The sequence below is a fragment of the Ursus maritimus genome, unplaced genomic scaffold, assembly GCF_017311325.1.
Source record: "Ursus maritimus isolate PB19 unplaced genomic scaffold, ASM1731132v1 scaffold_23, whole genome shotgun sequence".
Lineage (NCBI taxonomy): Eukaryota > Metazoa > Chordata > Mammalia > Carnivora > Ursidae > Ursus > Ursus maritimus.
Genome location: NW_024424786.1, coordinates 42179911 through 42195463, shown reverse-complemented (window position 1 = coordinate 42195463; position 15553 = coordinate 42179911). Strand labels below are relative to the sequence as shown.

The 15553-nt window shown below is 57.6% G+C and overlaps 1 protein-coding gene across 1 annotated transcript; it reads left to right on the top strand.

Annotated features, from left to right (window-relative positions):
- The first annotated feature begins 196 nt into the window (after window positions 1-196).
- On the top strand, window positions 197-10667 carry UNC93B1 (unc-93 homolog B1, TLR signaling regulator). The gene is made up of 11 exons (XM_040639540.1): window positions 197-376; window positions 595-736; window positions 1209-1362; window positions 4115-4276; window positions 4488-4620; window positions 4950-5043; window positions 5586-5710; window positions 6253-6435; window positions 6915-7188; window positions 9030-9148; window positions 9893-10667. The coding sequence occupies exons 1-11, from the start codon at window positions 284-286 to the stop codon at window positions 10214-10216; spliced, it is 1803 nt and encodes a 600-aa protein (XP_040495474.1). The 5' UTR covers window positions 197-283; the 3' UTR covers window positions 10217-10667.
- The last annotated feature ends 4886 nt before the right edge of the window (window positions 10668-15553 follow it).

Genomic DNA, 15553 nt, shown 5'->3' with positions numbered 1-15553 from the left:
GAGGCCCAGAGAAGTGGAGTGAATTCCCAAAGTAGCCAAGTCAGGAAGCGGCTGCGCAAAGATTCGAACCCACAGCTCACTTCCCTGAGGCCGGGTCCTAGCCGCCCCCACACCCGGCCACGCCCCCCCCGCGCGCCCGGCCCCCCCCCCAGACACGCCCCTCTCGAGGAGGCTGCCCGCGGGGCGGGCGGGGCGGGGGCAGGTCCGAGCCGCCGGGAGGAAGTGCCGGGCCTGCTGCTCACACCCGGGGCGGCCGCCGCCAGGGATCCGGCCGGGTTGGGCCATGGAGGCGGTGCCGCCGCTCTACCGGGTGGCGGGGACCGGGCCGCAGGGAGATGAGGACCGGCTCGGGGTCCCCGACGGGCCCGGGGCTCCGGTGAGCGGGGACGGCTCTGTGACGAGGGGCGAGGACCCGGAGCGCGGGGGGCCTCGCGGGTGGGGGTGTGATGCCGCCCGCGGGGTGGGCCGGAGGGGGGGAGCGCGGGGAGCCGGGCAGCGGGTACGGGGCGGGGGGGACCCGGGGCCTTCCTGGTGCGGGTGCGAGGCCGCCCCCGGGCCGCCTGCCCCGGTGTGAGCGCCGTGCGTGCCCCGCAGCTGGACGAACTGGTGGGCGCGTACCCCAACTACAACGAGGAGGAGGAGGAGCGCCGCTACTACCGCCGCAAGCGCCTGGGCGTGCTCAAGAACGTGCTGGCGGCCAGCGCGGGCGCCATGCTCACCTATGGCGTCTACCTGGGTAGGCGGCCCCGCGGGCTCGCGCGCTAGAACCCTCGGCTTCCCGCCCCGGCCTCCCTTCCCGGCCCCGGTCCGAGAAGGAGAAACCTTAGGAGCCACTTGGCCTCCCTTCCTCTTTCACTTCCCCAAATGCCGCCTCGCAGCTGCAGCTGTGGCCCCAGCGCCCGGAGGGCGGTCCCTGTGCAGCGTTCCTGGTTCCCAGCCAGAGCCTTCGTGAGCGTGTGGGCAGGACTGGGCGCCCTGGGCAGGTGCGCGGCCTCCCAGATCTGGAGCGCAGCACGTGGCGGGGAGGGGCTCTGGATTCACGTGACTGGCGCTGCCGCTGGCTGTCGGGACGCTTGGCCCAGTCCGGGCAGCCCTCTCTGTCCTCAAGGGCACTGGAATCCGGGACTCCCTTCAAGCTCGTGTGCCAGGCTCCGTTCTGTCGCCGCCAGAGTTAGGCTGCCCCAGTCATGCCTGCTCCCTATCCCCAGGCCTCCTGCAGATGCAGCTGATCCTGCACTATGATGAGACCTACCGCGAGGTGAAGTATGGCAACATGGGGCTGCCCGACATCGACAGCAAGATGCTGATGGGCATCAACGTGACGCCCATCGCCGCTTTGCTCTACACACCTGTGCTCATCAGGTGCGGTGCTGCTGTCCCCAGCAGGGCTGGGCCGTCGCTCAGATGTTGCAGGGATGCAAGGGCTGTTGGCCCAGGGTGTTCTTGGGGCAGGGAGCTGGGGAGAAGCCTTGCCTACCTGGAGGGGTGAGAGAGAAGGGTAGAACCCGGGTTTGGGGAAGGAAGCAGGAGCTTCACCTGAGGGCACATTTGACACAACAGAAATTCACTCCCGTTCCTTCCCTCAGCTTGCCTCACATGGCATTGCCTTTGTGCCCTCCTCCATGGCTTGGAGTTACAGCATGTGACCTTTGGTCACTTTGGGATCAGGGCTGTGGAATCTCTGGAGAGAATCTCATCAGCCAACAAGGCCCAGGCATCAAGCCTGGCCTGATCAGCTGTCCGTGTCAGTGTCGGTGTTGAGGGATATTTCTCACTGAAAAGGCATGGCTGGGTAGGTGCCCCAGAGGGTTTACCCTGGACCCAAGCCTTGGAGGCATCTGGTCCAGCCTCCTGGCTGGGGCAAAACTCCCCTCCACGGGTACCCTCCCCACTAGGAGGTAGGTCTCTGCTCAGATGAGACCCAGAGACTAGCAGACAAGTTAGATGGGTTTTAGTTCCTCTATCTTAAACCAAAAAACAAACAAACAAGAAACAAACAAAAACCCTTCCAAACTCCAAAACCCAAAACTCCTTTAACATAATTGTACAAACAACATTAGAATCATAACTGAAATCAGAAAAAAGAAAATCCTTCCTACGCCCGCCAGTAAATCAGCTGTTTGTTGTTCCCCAGCACGGATGGGTAACGTTTATGTCCTGGTCACCTGAGCATGTGCCATGTTCACTTTTCCGTTCTTTCCTTTCACTGCGCACCTCTTGGCCTGCTCCTCAGTCTTCACACTGAGGACTTTATGAGGGTCGCATTTCTGCAGAGATGGGGGCACCCAGCCGTGCCTCAGAGTTGGACATTCAGCCCCTCTCCTTTCTGCACATTCACTTTGTGCTTGTAGCTCTCCCCCCCTTTTTTTCTTTTAAAGATTTTATTTATTTGAGAGAGAGAAAGAGCACGAGCACGGGGAGAGGTAGAGGGAGGGGCAGGGAGAAGCAGACCCCCCACTAAGTGCCCAGCGGGACGCGGGGCTCGAACCCAGGACCCTGAGCTCATGACCTGTGCCGAAATCAGACGCTTAACCGACTGAGCCACCCAGGTGCCCCTAGCTCTTTCCTTCTTAAAATTAAAAAAAAAAAAAAAATTGCTATGATAAATGTCTAGCAGTGGCCTTAGTAGAGTAGAGGTCTATGAAAGGCTTTCTGGCTCTTGAAACATATCACTATGGATAATAACAGCTAACTCCTTTTTTGTTTCCCATGTGCCGGGCACTTTGTAAATGCCCCCTCATTCCCTGCAGTCCGAGGCAGGTGCTCTAATAGACACAGAGAAGCGGAGACATTCAGCAGCTTGCCCAGGTCCCGCAGGCAGCACCCGGCAGTCTGAAAGTTTGAGTCCCCCACCCCGAGCTTGCTCCTTGCCCAAACTACAGGGCTGATTTTCTCAGGGACTGTGCCAGTCTGCATGACCACGGGCCGTGTGCATCGTTTTTTAAACCACAGTCTCGCCAGCAATGAGTGTTAGTATTTTTACTTTTTGCTCGTGTACTCCATCAAAATGTACAGTACATTTTTTGTGACTTGCTCTCCCCCCAAACAGATCAGAGTGGGCTGCCCGTCTATTTATTACATGGCAAAATATGGATAATGAAAGAACCAGGGCCCTGTAATAGAAGAGAAAGTAAGTGTATCGGAAAATTAGGTTCATCTGGCTTTGAGCTTCCTGGAAACCAAGGCAAAGAAAAGAACTAATAAGTACAAATACTCAAAACACCCCAGAGTTCCTGGTAGTGGTTGTTAGCCTGACGAACCTTCACATCCCGAAGGAGTCCTTATCCTGCCACTGCTTGATCACCTTTATTTTATTTCTTTTTTGGGGGGATACTTTAAAAAAAAAAGATTTTATTTATTTCTCAGAGAGAGAGCACAAGCAGGGCGAGCGGCAGACAGAGGGAGAAGCAGGCTCCCTCCTGAACAAGGAGCCCGATGCAGAACTCGATCCCAGGACCCTGGGTTCATGACCTGAGCCAAAGGCAGCTGCTTCACCGACTGAGCCACCCAGGCATCCCGGGCAACCACCTTTAAACACAGTGCGACATTTTCTCAGAGTCAGCAAGGCTGTTGTCCTAGGAGCCAGTGGGGAAGAAACTTCCCAGATTAGCACAGTGGGACTGCGAGAGCAGTGGGCAGGAAGGAAGCGATACTGGCCCTGCCTCTGACCCCTCCCCGGTCCTCGTTTCCTTGCCCAGGTTTGGGTTGTGTTCCTGGGCACCCTGAAGGCACAGCACATGAGACTGGACGGAGAAGGGGGATTGGCCAGTCAGCCCAGAACACAAAGGAGGGCAGGATGTGCCCATAGACCACGGACTCGTTACTCCTCCCTCCCTCTTCTCCCTCCATCCTTGCAGTGGCCACGAGAGGCTTGTGGTTCGGGCTCTGTGCCCACATGAAGCTGTGAAAACAGGTGTGTGGACACAGGGCTCCCCTGCGACCACCAGCAAGTCCGTATCTCTGCTTCTGCATCTTAGAGCCCCCGACTCCAAGGCCAGGCATTGCTCGCCACCTCACACCGCGTCCCGAGCTGGGCCCTGGCGCCGTGGCACCCTGTCGCGGCCACGGGAGTCTGGGTAGGCCCGTGGTGCCAGCGTCTTCCCACTGCCCGCAGGTTTTTTGGGACCAAGTGGATGATGTTCCTGGCTGTGGGCATCTATGCCCTCTTCGTTTCCACCAACTACTGGGAGCGCTACTACACACTTGTGCCCTCCGCCGTGGCCCTGGGCATGGCCATCGTGCCTCTTTGGGCCTCCATGGGCAACTACATCACCAGGTGAGCCTGGTGGGCATCAGGGCGGGAGGCTGGAGACCTGGCTGAGTCTCTGCTCCATTGCCAACCTTAGCTGGGGGAACTTGGGCAGCGCTTTCTGCCTTTCAGGCCTGTTTCCCCAGCCGTGAGACGTAGCCCATAGCCCTGGGTGCAGGAAGCAGAGACATCTGGTAGAGGTCGGACTGGGGTAAGCTTTCTCTCCTTTGTGGTCCAGGATGGCTCAGAAGTACTACGAATATTCCCACTATAAGGAGCGGGATGAGCAGGGCCCCCAGCAACGCCCACCACGGGGCTCCCATGCGCCATATCTCCTGGTCTTCCAAGCGATCTTCTATAGCTTCTTCCACGTGAGTACCACCTATGGGGCCATTGGGAGAGGGTATTCCAGGCCCAGAACCCGTACATTGGAGCCCATCCCACAGTCTTTTCATCCCTCTAGTCCCACTGCCCTTTCTTGAGCCCAACCTCTGCTTACTTACCTCTAGCGACTGAGACCTCATCCCCTCCCTGTGCAGGAGAAAGTCCTTCTGCACTGGGCATTCCTTCCTGCCACGAGGCTGCCCCCAGAGGTGGGAGGGCTCGTGTTCTGCCAAGGCTGTGCCCAGACCCCTTCCAGATCATGCCTGTGCCCCCTGCCTGGTTCTGAGCCTGGCCCAAGCTGCCTTCCTGCCCACAGCTAAGCTTCGCCTGTGCCCAGCTGCCCATGATCTACTTCCTGAACCACTACCTGTATGACCTGAACCACACACTCTTCAGCGTGCAGAGCTGCGGTTAGTCCTCATGGGATGGGGTCCCCAAGGCCTGCTCACCTCCCCCATTGAGTCATCCAGTGGACACTGAGCTCTTGAGAGTGCCCAGAGAGGGCTGAGAGCCTAGTGGGCAAGGCATAGGGCCCTGTAGGAGTATGCAGTTAGGACATCAGACCCAGCCTCGTGGGGACAGGGTGCATCAGGGAAGGCTGCCTGGAAGAGATGCCATCTGGGCTGAGGCTTCTGGGGCATATCTCTCAGGGCCACGCATACCGTCAGAGCTCAGTCACTGCAGGGAGAATGTATGGGGTTTGGGGATGGACTGCCCCCCCCCCCCATTTAACCTCCAGGCACTAGAGCAGCAAGGGCGGGGGAAGCACTTCTCTTTTTGGGGCTCGTCCAGCCCCAGTGGCCCTCACCTCCCCAAATGAACCCTGCCTTTTGGAGCACTGCCCTCACCCATCACCTCTAACCCTCCCCTCCACCCCCCAGCCCTGCTGCATTTCTTTGTGGTTGAGTTTACAGTATGCTCTGCTCCCTGTCCCCCACCCGCCTCTCTCCAGGTACTAACAGCCAGGGTATCCTTATTGGCTTCAACAAGACCGTTCTGCGGACGTTACCACGGAGTGGAAACCTCATTGTGGTGGAGAGTGTGCTCATGGCGGTGGCCTTCCTGGCCATGCTGCTGGTGCGGCCCGGGATGGGGTGGGGTGGAGTCAATGAAGTCTGGGGATCGAGGCAGGTAGAAAGGGGTGCGATCTGGGCGCATTGCTGGCAGCCTGGGCAAGGTTATGGCTTGGAGTCCTGGTCTGAGCTGGGAGCCAGGGCTGAGTCCTTGGGGAGGGGGCCTGAACCTAGAAGCCAGGCTAGGGGCTCGGGACTGAACCTGGAGTTGGAATCCCAGAGGCCAAGGGGAAGGGAACCAAGCCTGGGCCAGGGTGTAGCTGGAGACAGGGTGTGAGAGGACGGGGCTGGGGGCGGAACGGAGAAGCAAAACTAAGGTTTTGGGGGCGTGGCCTGGGCGTGGCCTCCTCCTGGAGGCGGAGCTGGGAATCCAGGCCGAGATCTGTGAGTGCGTCTGGGGGCGGGGCCCGGGGCTGGGAGGCAGGGCCCAGGGCTGTGGGTATGTCTGGGGCGGGACCAGGGCCCAGGGGGCCCGGCCGCCCTGCCCCCTGCCCCCTGCCCCTGCCTCTCCCGCCCAAGCCCACCGGCTCAGCTTGCGGTCCGCAGGTGCTGGGCCTGTGCGGCGCCGCCTACCGGCCGACTGAGGAGATCGACCTGCGCAGCGTGGGCTGGGGCAACATCTTCCAGCTGCCCTTCAAGCACGTGCGCGACTTCCGCCTGCGGCACCTCGTGCCCTTCTTCATCTACAGCGGCTTCGAGGTGCTCTTTGCCTGCACTGGTCTCGCCCTGGTAAGCGCAGGCTGCATAGCCTTCCCAGATAAAATACAAGACTTCCGGTGAAATTTGTAGTTCGGATAAAAGATGAATAAGTTTTGAGTGTGTCCCAGATACTCCCTCCCTCTTTCTTCTCTTCCCTGGCTTCCCCCATTCCCCCTCTGTCTTAGGCAAATTATTTTAAGCTCTCTGGGCCTCAGTTTACTTATCTGTGAAGTGATTCCAGCAGGGATGCTTACTCCCAGAGGCGTTACACTGTTGAGCTGGTATAACGCCCATAAAGCGTGGTTCCATGCGGGGTGCAGCCTTGTTGTCTGGAGACACTATCCAAGCCTTTTCTCCTCTCTGCGCCCTCAGAACCTTCCCTTGAACCTTGGAGGGAGTTAGCCCTGAGGTGGCCCAGAGAGGACAGGGTATGGCCTAAAGCCCTCGCGTGGGGACGGCCAGAGCCTGGGCCAGCTGACCTCTAACACTCAGCCTTGTCCCCCTGGCAGGGCTATGGTGTGTGCTCGGTGGGGCTGGAACGCCTGGCCTACCTCCTCGTGGCTTACAGCCTGGGCGCGTCGGCCTCCTCGGTCCTAGGCCTGCTGGGGCTGTGGCTGCCGCGCCCGGCGCCCCTGGTGGCTGGGGCCGGGCTGCACCTGCTGCTCACCCTCGGCCTCTTCTTCTGGGCCCCCGCACCTCGGGGCCTGCAACACATGTGGATCCTCTGTGTTGCAGCTGTCCTCTGGGGTGTGGGCAGCGGCCTCAATAAGACCGGGCTCAGCAGTGAGTATAGCTGTGGGCACTGGGATGACAAGGGACCCTGTGGCTACCTCAGGTGATTGGGGAGGAGCACAGACATCCCAGGGACAGACATGGGATCCCATGAGTACCCTGGGGGTCTGTTACAGTGGAGGTAGGTGGGGATCCCTGTGGACACTCCAGGAGTGGAAGGAAGTCTGTGGACTGCAGGGACAGATGGAGGGGGGTGCTGTGGACACACCAGGGGCAGGTATGGGAGTTGCATGCCATGGACATCCTTTGGACACCCCGGGGTAGGCTTGGGGCCCTGTGGACACTGGGGGGTTAGCGTGAGGTCTTGTGGCTCCATGGAGTAGATATGGCGCTCTGTGGGCACCCCTGAGGGACAGCAGGAAAAACACATTGGGGGTACTTTGCTTTCATACCAAAGGACAGGGCCTACCTTGGCATAGTTTTCATGACACTGGGAGCAGATTGCCAGCCAGTCTGCACTCTGGGGAGCATGGGAAGCAGCAGGTGGCCCTGTCCACACTCCAGGGTTCAGGAGCAGTTAGGGCCACACTCCTGGGAGCAGGCATGAAGCCCCAGCCCCAGTCTGCAGAGCGGCAGGGTGCACACCCTGAGTTTGGGCTGCTGGGGTAAGGGCATTGGGAAGTGGAGCCAGCCCTGTTTGCAGAAAAGAAAGGGTGGGTCAGAGTTTGGCGGCCCACAGGTGGGCATATGCCAGTGACACACAGCCGGTCTATGGGCTCCCACATCAGCGTCTGTTCTGATGGGCCAGTGCTGTTAACAGTTTGAACGTCACCCCTGGAGGTGTGATGTGTTGGAGGGCACACCTGCTGTGGATAGGCCAGGGGCTGGCTCAGGAGACCCGTGCACACCCCCCCCCCATCAGAGAGTCAGCCATCTGTACTTGTCATCGGGCATGGAGCCCCACACTCTGGGCCACACTCTCTTGGCCACTGCTCGAGGCAGCCAGCTCTGGGTAGCATCCAGCCGGGGTAGCTCGGGTCCACGACAAGTCTGGACTTGGGCCTGGACCTGGCATCCCCTTCTGCCTGCCCAGCTCTGCTTTTTCCCGCCTCCTTGTGAACCCTGGGGCTCCGTGTCCCTTTCCAGCAGCCCCGTGGGACACAGTCACACTGCAAGGCCTTGGGGCAGGGATGTTAATGTCCTGAGTGATGGTGATGGTGCAATTTGCCAGGTGCTGTGCGACCTTTCTCACATTAAAACCTCAGAACACAACATATAATACATGTCGTCTCATTTTACAGGCAGGAAAAGTGGCCATGGAGTTAACTTACCCTGAGTCATTCCTAGAGCCAACATTTGAATCCTCATCTCCGTGCAAATTCTCTGCACTTTACAGTCCTGAAAGGAAAACCTGCATCTCCTGACTCCCTGTCCACTCTTTCTTCCCACTCCAGGGAGGATTCCTTGAGAAATAGTACAAACCTCCCAACTTCAGGTCTGATTTGCAGCAAGTTTGTTGCTCTAAGCAGTTTGCCCTCCCTGAGCCCGGGGTGAGGAGAGACAGCCCCCGAAGGCCTGGCATTATGCACCCGCGGTCCCAGAGAGGACAGGAGATGACTGCGCATAGAGCTTTCCACTTTTGTGGCCACACATGTGCTCTAGAGTGAGGCCCAACTGTACTCCCCCTTTCCTGTTCCTGCCTCTGCTCAGCTCCCCAGGTGGCCTAATAAGCTGGGCGTCCACCAGGGGGCAGGCGAGGACCTGTTCACAAAGGCTTTCTAGGAGCTCCAAGCCAAGGGAGGAGACCCGCCCAACGCTGGGCCTAGGGCGGGGCCCAGGTGGGAGATCAGCCACTGCGCCCCCGATGATGACACTGTCCTGCCCACCTGCAGCGCTCCTGGGGATCCTGTATGAGGACAAAGAAAGGCAAGACTTCATCTTCACCATCTACCACTGGTGGCAGGCGGTGGCCATCTTCGTTGTGTACCTGGGCTCCAGCCTGCCCATGAAGGTGAGCCTGAGCGTGGTGGGAGGAGGGTCTCGGCGGCGTCGGGCCAGCCCCCAGGCCACAGATACTCTCTGAGCGCCCACTGTAGCCTCACAGCCCCCAAGGGCACCACTCCCCAAGGGCTGGGTCCTAGGTCACGCCCACTGAGTGGCCCCAAACCCAGGACCCGCTTGGTGCCTCACTTCCCACGGTCCTCAGTTTGCCCATCTCTGAAGGGGTTCAGGTTTTCTCTGTCCTAGTGGGTCCTCCCAGCCACCTTGCCGGTCGCGGGCTGACCTGTTCACCAGGCGTCAGCTCGGAGCTGGATGCAGAGCGTCATTCTGGCCTGCAGGGGGCGGGCTTCCTCATTCTCTGCTCCCACCTACCGGTGGGTCCGTTCAGCAGGTCTCGCCAACATTTGAAAAAGTGAAATAGAATAGAAGAGAGCCGAATACGGTGCTTATATGTGTGTGTGTACTGTTATGATGGGGAATTGTATTTGGCTGTGGGTTATGGTCAAAATCCTCGGAGAGGCATTTCTTACGGTGCCTGCGCGTGAGGGACACAGTGGTCTTGGCCCCGTAAAGAGCACAGCTGGGCTTTGAGCCTTGTCCGCGGGAGGGTGCGGAGGAAGCTGAGGTGTCGGGACAGAGGAGGAGCCGCGCCAGGAGATGCAGGACGCGAGTGGGCCTGTCCCGCGAGGGGTGGCCCGGAAAGGCGAGGGCTCGGTGGCCCGCGGGTCCCCTGCATTCCTGTCTGTGCGCGCAGGCCAAGCTGGCGGTGCTGCTGCTGACGCTGGTGGGGGCCGCCGCCTCGTACCTGTGGATGGAGCGAAAGCTGCAGCGGGGCGCGGTCCCGCGCCAGCCCCGCATCCCGCGGCCGCAACACAAAGTGCGCGGCTACCGCTACCTGGAGGAGGACAACTCGGACGAGAGCGACGCAGAGGGCGAGCACGGCGGCGGCGGCCCGGGGGACGGCGTGGAGGAGGAGGCACCGCCCGCGGGGCTCCGGCCGGGCCCGGAGCCAGCCGGCCTCTCCCGCCGGCCCTGCCCCTACGAACAGGCCCTGGGAGGCGACGGGCCTGAGGAGTAGTGAGGGGCCCAGCCTGCTCGCCGGCCTCGGTTTACCGCATCTCAGCTCGGGGGCCGGGGGGGGGGGGGCTGTGACTGCGCCACCTTCAGGAAGGACCTCCTCCCCGAACCGCAGGTTCAGGATCGTCCCGGAGCCCCGGGCCATGTGCCACGTGGGACCGCCCCGCAGCGGCCCTGCGCGGTGAGGAGCTTTAAGACCCCTGGGCCAGGCCTAGGGTTGGAGAGGCAGCACAGCCGACTCCCCCCGCTCACCCCCGCGGCCCCTCCCCAGGTCCGAGAAGGGACGGGGTCCTCCTGCCGCAGCCGGTCCCCCAGTCCCGCCCGGCGCTGCTCCTGGCCACGGGCCTCGGCAGGGTGTGTCGCACGCCTCGCACATCCTATCCCCGCCGTCCGTCAAGAGGCACGACTTTTTATAGAAAATGAGAAATAAAGAGGTTTTGTATTGTCCCGACTGGGAAGTGTCAGGCTGTGGGGGTAAGGAGAGCGCCCCGGATGTGTGCCTGCTTGGCCACTGATGTCTGACCCCTGGACCCCCGCTGAGGGGGAGGGTCGCCCATTGGGCTGTCCTTCCTCCTGGAAGCCCGCCTCTCCCACCCCTGCTTGTTTTCGCCAGTCCCACCCCATCCACCCGGAACGGGGAAGCGCCTGGGTTGGCCTGCAGGGGCCAGAGCGGAGGGTGTGAGGAGTCTACCTGTTCCGCATTTCTTTTGGCCAAGGAGCGCTGTGGAGAATTACTGAGGCACCAGGGGCGCCAGGAGCCGAGAATGTTGGGCACCCGCTGGGTTAGCGCAGGGCTGGCACAGAGAAGACTCTCAACGGACGTCAGCCATTGTATACCTATAGTGAGTCCCTCACTGGCCCCTGGGGTACCCCTTGCCCAGAGGACCGGCTGCATTCTTTCTGGGCCCAGTACTAGGGAAGGTGAAATCTATGGCCTGTGACTCCTGAGAAGGGAGCTCCCCACCCCCCACTCCCAGCTCTTCTGAAAACCACCATAAGCTAGTTACCAGGTTGTCTTTGGCAGATTCTGGGGTCCTGCGGTCATGGAGGACAGGGAAGGCAACGGCTATAGCCAGGGTCGCAGGTTGCGTCCCCCAGCCTCCCTACCAGGTGGCCTGCAGGCTCAGGCAGGTGAAGAATCCAAAGCTTCCTGCCTTACACTCAGACTTTCACTGTCAGAAAGGGTTGAGTCGTGTGACCTGTGGGGGCGGGGGACGCCAGCACTGCCCTTCCATCAGCATCTGTGTGGAAAGGAAAGTTCTCTGGCAGCCGATGTGACCACATCCTCCTGGCAGGATTCCAGCTAAACTCCTTTCAGAGCTGGGCAATCAGACACTTGGGTAATAAGCCTCTGAATGCAGGACTGGGCGCTGTTCAGAGGAGTGTGGACCCCTGGGTGTGCCGGGCAAGGTGGAGACGGGGCAGGAATGTCTACAGTTTGTCACAGTCCAGAGTCATTTCCAACATCCATCTGGATACTAGACAAAGACTCTGATGTTGAACAGATGGGAAAGTGGCCCAGGAACGTGGAGCAGCCACTTGGGAGGGGAGCGTGGTTTCTGATGACGCTCCTCGTGGCAGGTGAGTTCCCCATTAGAACACTTCACACCCCCCTTGCTGCTCCCGGCACGTGGGCAAGACCCACAATGGACCCATGACAGGCAACACACACGCGAACGTGTCAGACAGCGAATGTCAGGCAGCCCATGAAGGCTACACGCAGACACACTTTACAGGCACTGCCTGTGTGGTTCACACACGTAACAGGCCACACCCCTGACCAGCCACACACAGTGCAGGACGGGCTGCCCCCCGCAGTAAACCCCGCAGGCTGGCCCTTTTGGGGCTAGGCTAATGGAGCCGTGACATGTGAACGCCCAGCCCCATGGCAGCTCCAGGTCTGGTTGTAAGATACGACATTGGTATCATGTCCCCTTGTCTCTGTTGCCTCTGGATAAAGTGACTGGGCACAGTTTATGGACCCCTGAGTGGAAGGAAGATCAGACTCTGTGTCGGGGCCATCATTGCTTTGACCCTGACCACCGTCATTGCACCGAAAGTGGCTCTGTGATTTTGTCACTCTGCACCAGGAAGATTTTTGTTTTTTATTTTTTTATGTTTAAAAAAGATTTATTTATTTGAGAGAAAGAGAGTGTGTGTGTGTGTGTGTGTGTGTGCGCGCACAAGTCGGGGCGAGGGGCAGAGGGAGAGGAAATCCGCAAACAGACTCCCTGCTGAGTGCAAAGCCGGACACAGGGCTCGAACCCACGACCCTGAGATCATGCCCTGAGCTGAAAAAGGCACTTAACCAACTGAGCCCCCCAGGTGCCCTAGGAAGATTTTTAAATTAAATGACTCCAAGAATCTACAGTCTAAAATCTGAATGATCTTTCACTTCTCAGCAGCAGGTTAGACAGCCTGAAATTCTCCTTGGAAACACCTGGGGAGGGTAGATAAGAAATAAGCTTCTTTTTAAATATGTAGCTGAGCTCTTGAGAAAGTAAGCAAAGTTCTCCAGGGCCCCAACTGAAGAAGAATTGGAACCCAGATCAGGGAGAAGAGACGCTGGAGCTGTGGCCGCCCGGGTGGGAGGGGCTAGGCTCTGATACCACGGGCCACACGCTGAGGGCTGCCACCCTTACCGGGCAGGGGATTGGTATTAAGGCCACGCAGAAAGCTGGGACCATCAAGAAGCAACCCTTTTAGGGAAAGGGATAGAAGAAATTCCACCCACGGACACAGAAAGATGTAAGGAACTTCGGGCTCTGGGTGGGAAAAAAGTTTCCGTTGAGAGTTTTGCATTTTCAGGCATGCTTTAGAAAAGTTGGGAGTGCCTACAAAGGGGGCTCCCCATCTGTATGGTCTAGGAGCCCTAAAGTTGAGAAATTAACATTAAAAAGTAGTAATGGCTTGGGGCGCCTGGGTGGCTCAGTCGGTTAAGCGCCCGCCTCTGGATTTCTACTCAGGTCATGATCTCAGGGTCGTGAGATCGAGCCCCGCGTCAGGCTCCATGCTCAGCGGGGAGTCTGCTTGAGATTCTCACGCTCCCTCTGTCCTTCCCCCCACTCATGCATGTGTGCACATAGGCACCCATGGACACAGCATAAAATGTATTTATCACATAGTAAACAGTAAAAGGATTCCCCGAAGAAGAGGCTCAGTGGGTCTAGAATGAAACAAGAATGAGCAGCAGGGGCGGCGTTGGAGCTTTGCTTTGGTTCCGGCGGGGGGGACCTGAGCTGGGGGGGGTGTCCCTCGGGCAGGCTGGAGCTTTGGTGGTGTGAAAGGGACCTGCAAAGCTACGGCATGAACGAAGCTGGGAACCACTCTGCTCAGTGGAAGAAACTGGACACAAAGGGCCACATAGTATAGGGTCCCATCTATGTGAAAGGTCCAGGAGAGGCAAGTCCCTGGAGACAGCAGATTTATGGGTGCCAGGGGCTGGGGCGGGGGGTGGGGAATGAGTGACTGCTGATGGGTCTGGGGTTTCTCTCTGGATTGACGGAAATGTTCTAAAGGTAGACGGTGGTGATGGCGCAATTCTAGGAATACACTGAAAGCCACTGGGTCCTACAGACAAGGATGAATTTTAGGGTATGCGTATTATATAGTAAAGCTGGTTTTGGAAGGAAAAGAATCTGGAATACGATGTAACAATGATGGAAAATTTCGGGATAGTTGTAGGTCTGCGGAGTGAGGGAAAATATCTTCAATTAAAGTCTCTGCAAGGTTGGCAAAGTAGGTGTTAGTTAAAGTGCATTTTATATCTGTGCGTTTTATATTAAATTTACCTGTTTGGCCCCTGGTTAGGCCACCACTGTTTGATTAAGACTGTGGGCTGGAATTTTAGTTCGGGATGTACAGGGGCGCCCGGCCAGCTCGGTCAGAAGGGCATGTGACTCTTGATCTCAGGGTTGTGAGTTCAAGCCCCACATTGGGTGTAGAGATTCCTAAAAAAATAAATAAATAAACTTAAAAAAAAAAGACTAGACCTACAGTTGACCCATGAACCACATGGATTTGAACTGCATAAATCCACTTACACTTGGATTTTTTACAGAGTGCGACTGTAAATATATCCCCCCCCTTATGATTTTCCTAACATTTTCTTTTTGCTAGCTTACTTTACTGTAAGAACACAGTACCCAATACATATCACATACAAAATACGTGGTAATGGACTGTTTACATCATCCATAAAGCCTTCTGTCAGCTGTAGGCTGTTAGCAGCTGTTTGGGGGAACTCAAAAGCCAAACTCAAATTGTCAACTGCATAGGGGGTCAGTCCCCTCACCCTCACATTGTTCAAGGGTCCAACTGTAATATTATTTGGAGGGATTCTGGGCCCGAGAGTAAAACTGGGAGGTTGGGGCTTAAGGTCCGTTTGGGGAGAGATTTGAGGAGTGGTGTGATTTGTTGGAGAGCTGTCAGGGGGAGGAGAGAGCACACAGGGGGAAGGTGACACAGAAGTCACCCCTGGAATGAAGTCTGTCCGTTGGCAGGGACCTCGTGGTCTGAGGGCTGTCCCCATTGGGAATGAATCCAACGTCAAGGCAGGGGTTATCAGATGCGAGAGTAATTTCGTTGGAATTGGAATATAATGATTTGGAGCCATACTGACAACCGTAAGGCATAGAGCCGTATTGGTCAGGGAGGCACAAAGACAGACAAACGCCATGGGATAATGTGTCAGTCACCCTACCTGCGGCACGTACGCCCAATGCTGGGGATGTAAGGAGCCCAGGTGTGCCCACGTTTTGTTTCGGCGCCGTTTCCAGTATTTTACAACAAGTCCATTTGTTAATAACATGGACATAGAGAGGCATGGAGGTCAGAGACCTTTGTGGGTACAGTCTGTTATTTTGAGGGCCTTTTGCTATCAAGCGTGACTCCCTACTAATTTTAAAAGACGGTCAGTTGAAGAATTCCAACAGATTATAAATTGTTGGAATGGATTTTATCTTCGATTGTGGGAGGCTGCGGCCCCTACAGAACATTGAAGAACTCAAATGATACTGGATGGTAATGGGGCCAAATTTGGCCCATGAGTGTCTCAGACCTGAATGGGACCCCCCAAAGGAGGCCAGTGTCCTCGACCCAAGCCTAGCTCAAAGAACAGCCAGAAAGCAGAGCAGCTGCATTTTTATGCGATGGCCTGACTTGGAATGGACACTATTTGGGGGATCATTTAATATCTGCACGTTCAGGGGGGCTTGAGGCCACCTCCTACTGGAACGCACTTCATGATATGCCAGTTTTAACTCTTAACTCTCCCGTAAGAGATTTTCATTAGGGTTGCATTTGTGCATTTTATATTTTTGGAGACTCTTGCAGGTTA

Coding starts and splice junctions, on each gene's coding strand:
- UNC93B1 (XM_040639540.1), top strand. CDS start 284: ATGGAGGCGGTGCCGCCGCTCTACCGGGTGGCGGGGACCGGGCCGCAG. Junction 5,044..5,585: donor CTTCAGCGTGCAGAGCTGCG/GTTAGTCCTCAT, acceptor GCCTCTCTCCAG/GTACTAACAGCCAGGGTATC. Junction 7,189..9,029: donor CAATAAGACCGGGCTCAGCA/GTGAGTATAGCT, acceptor GCCCACCTGCAG/CGCTCCTGGGGATCCTGTAT.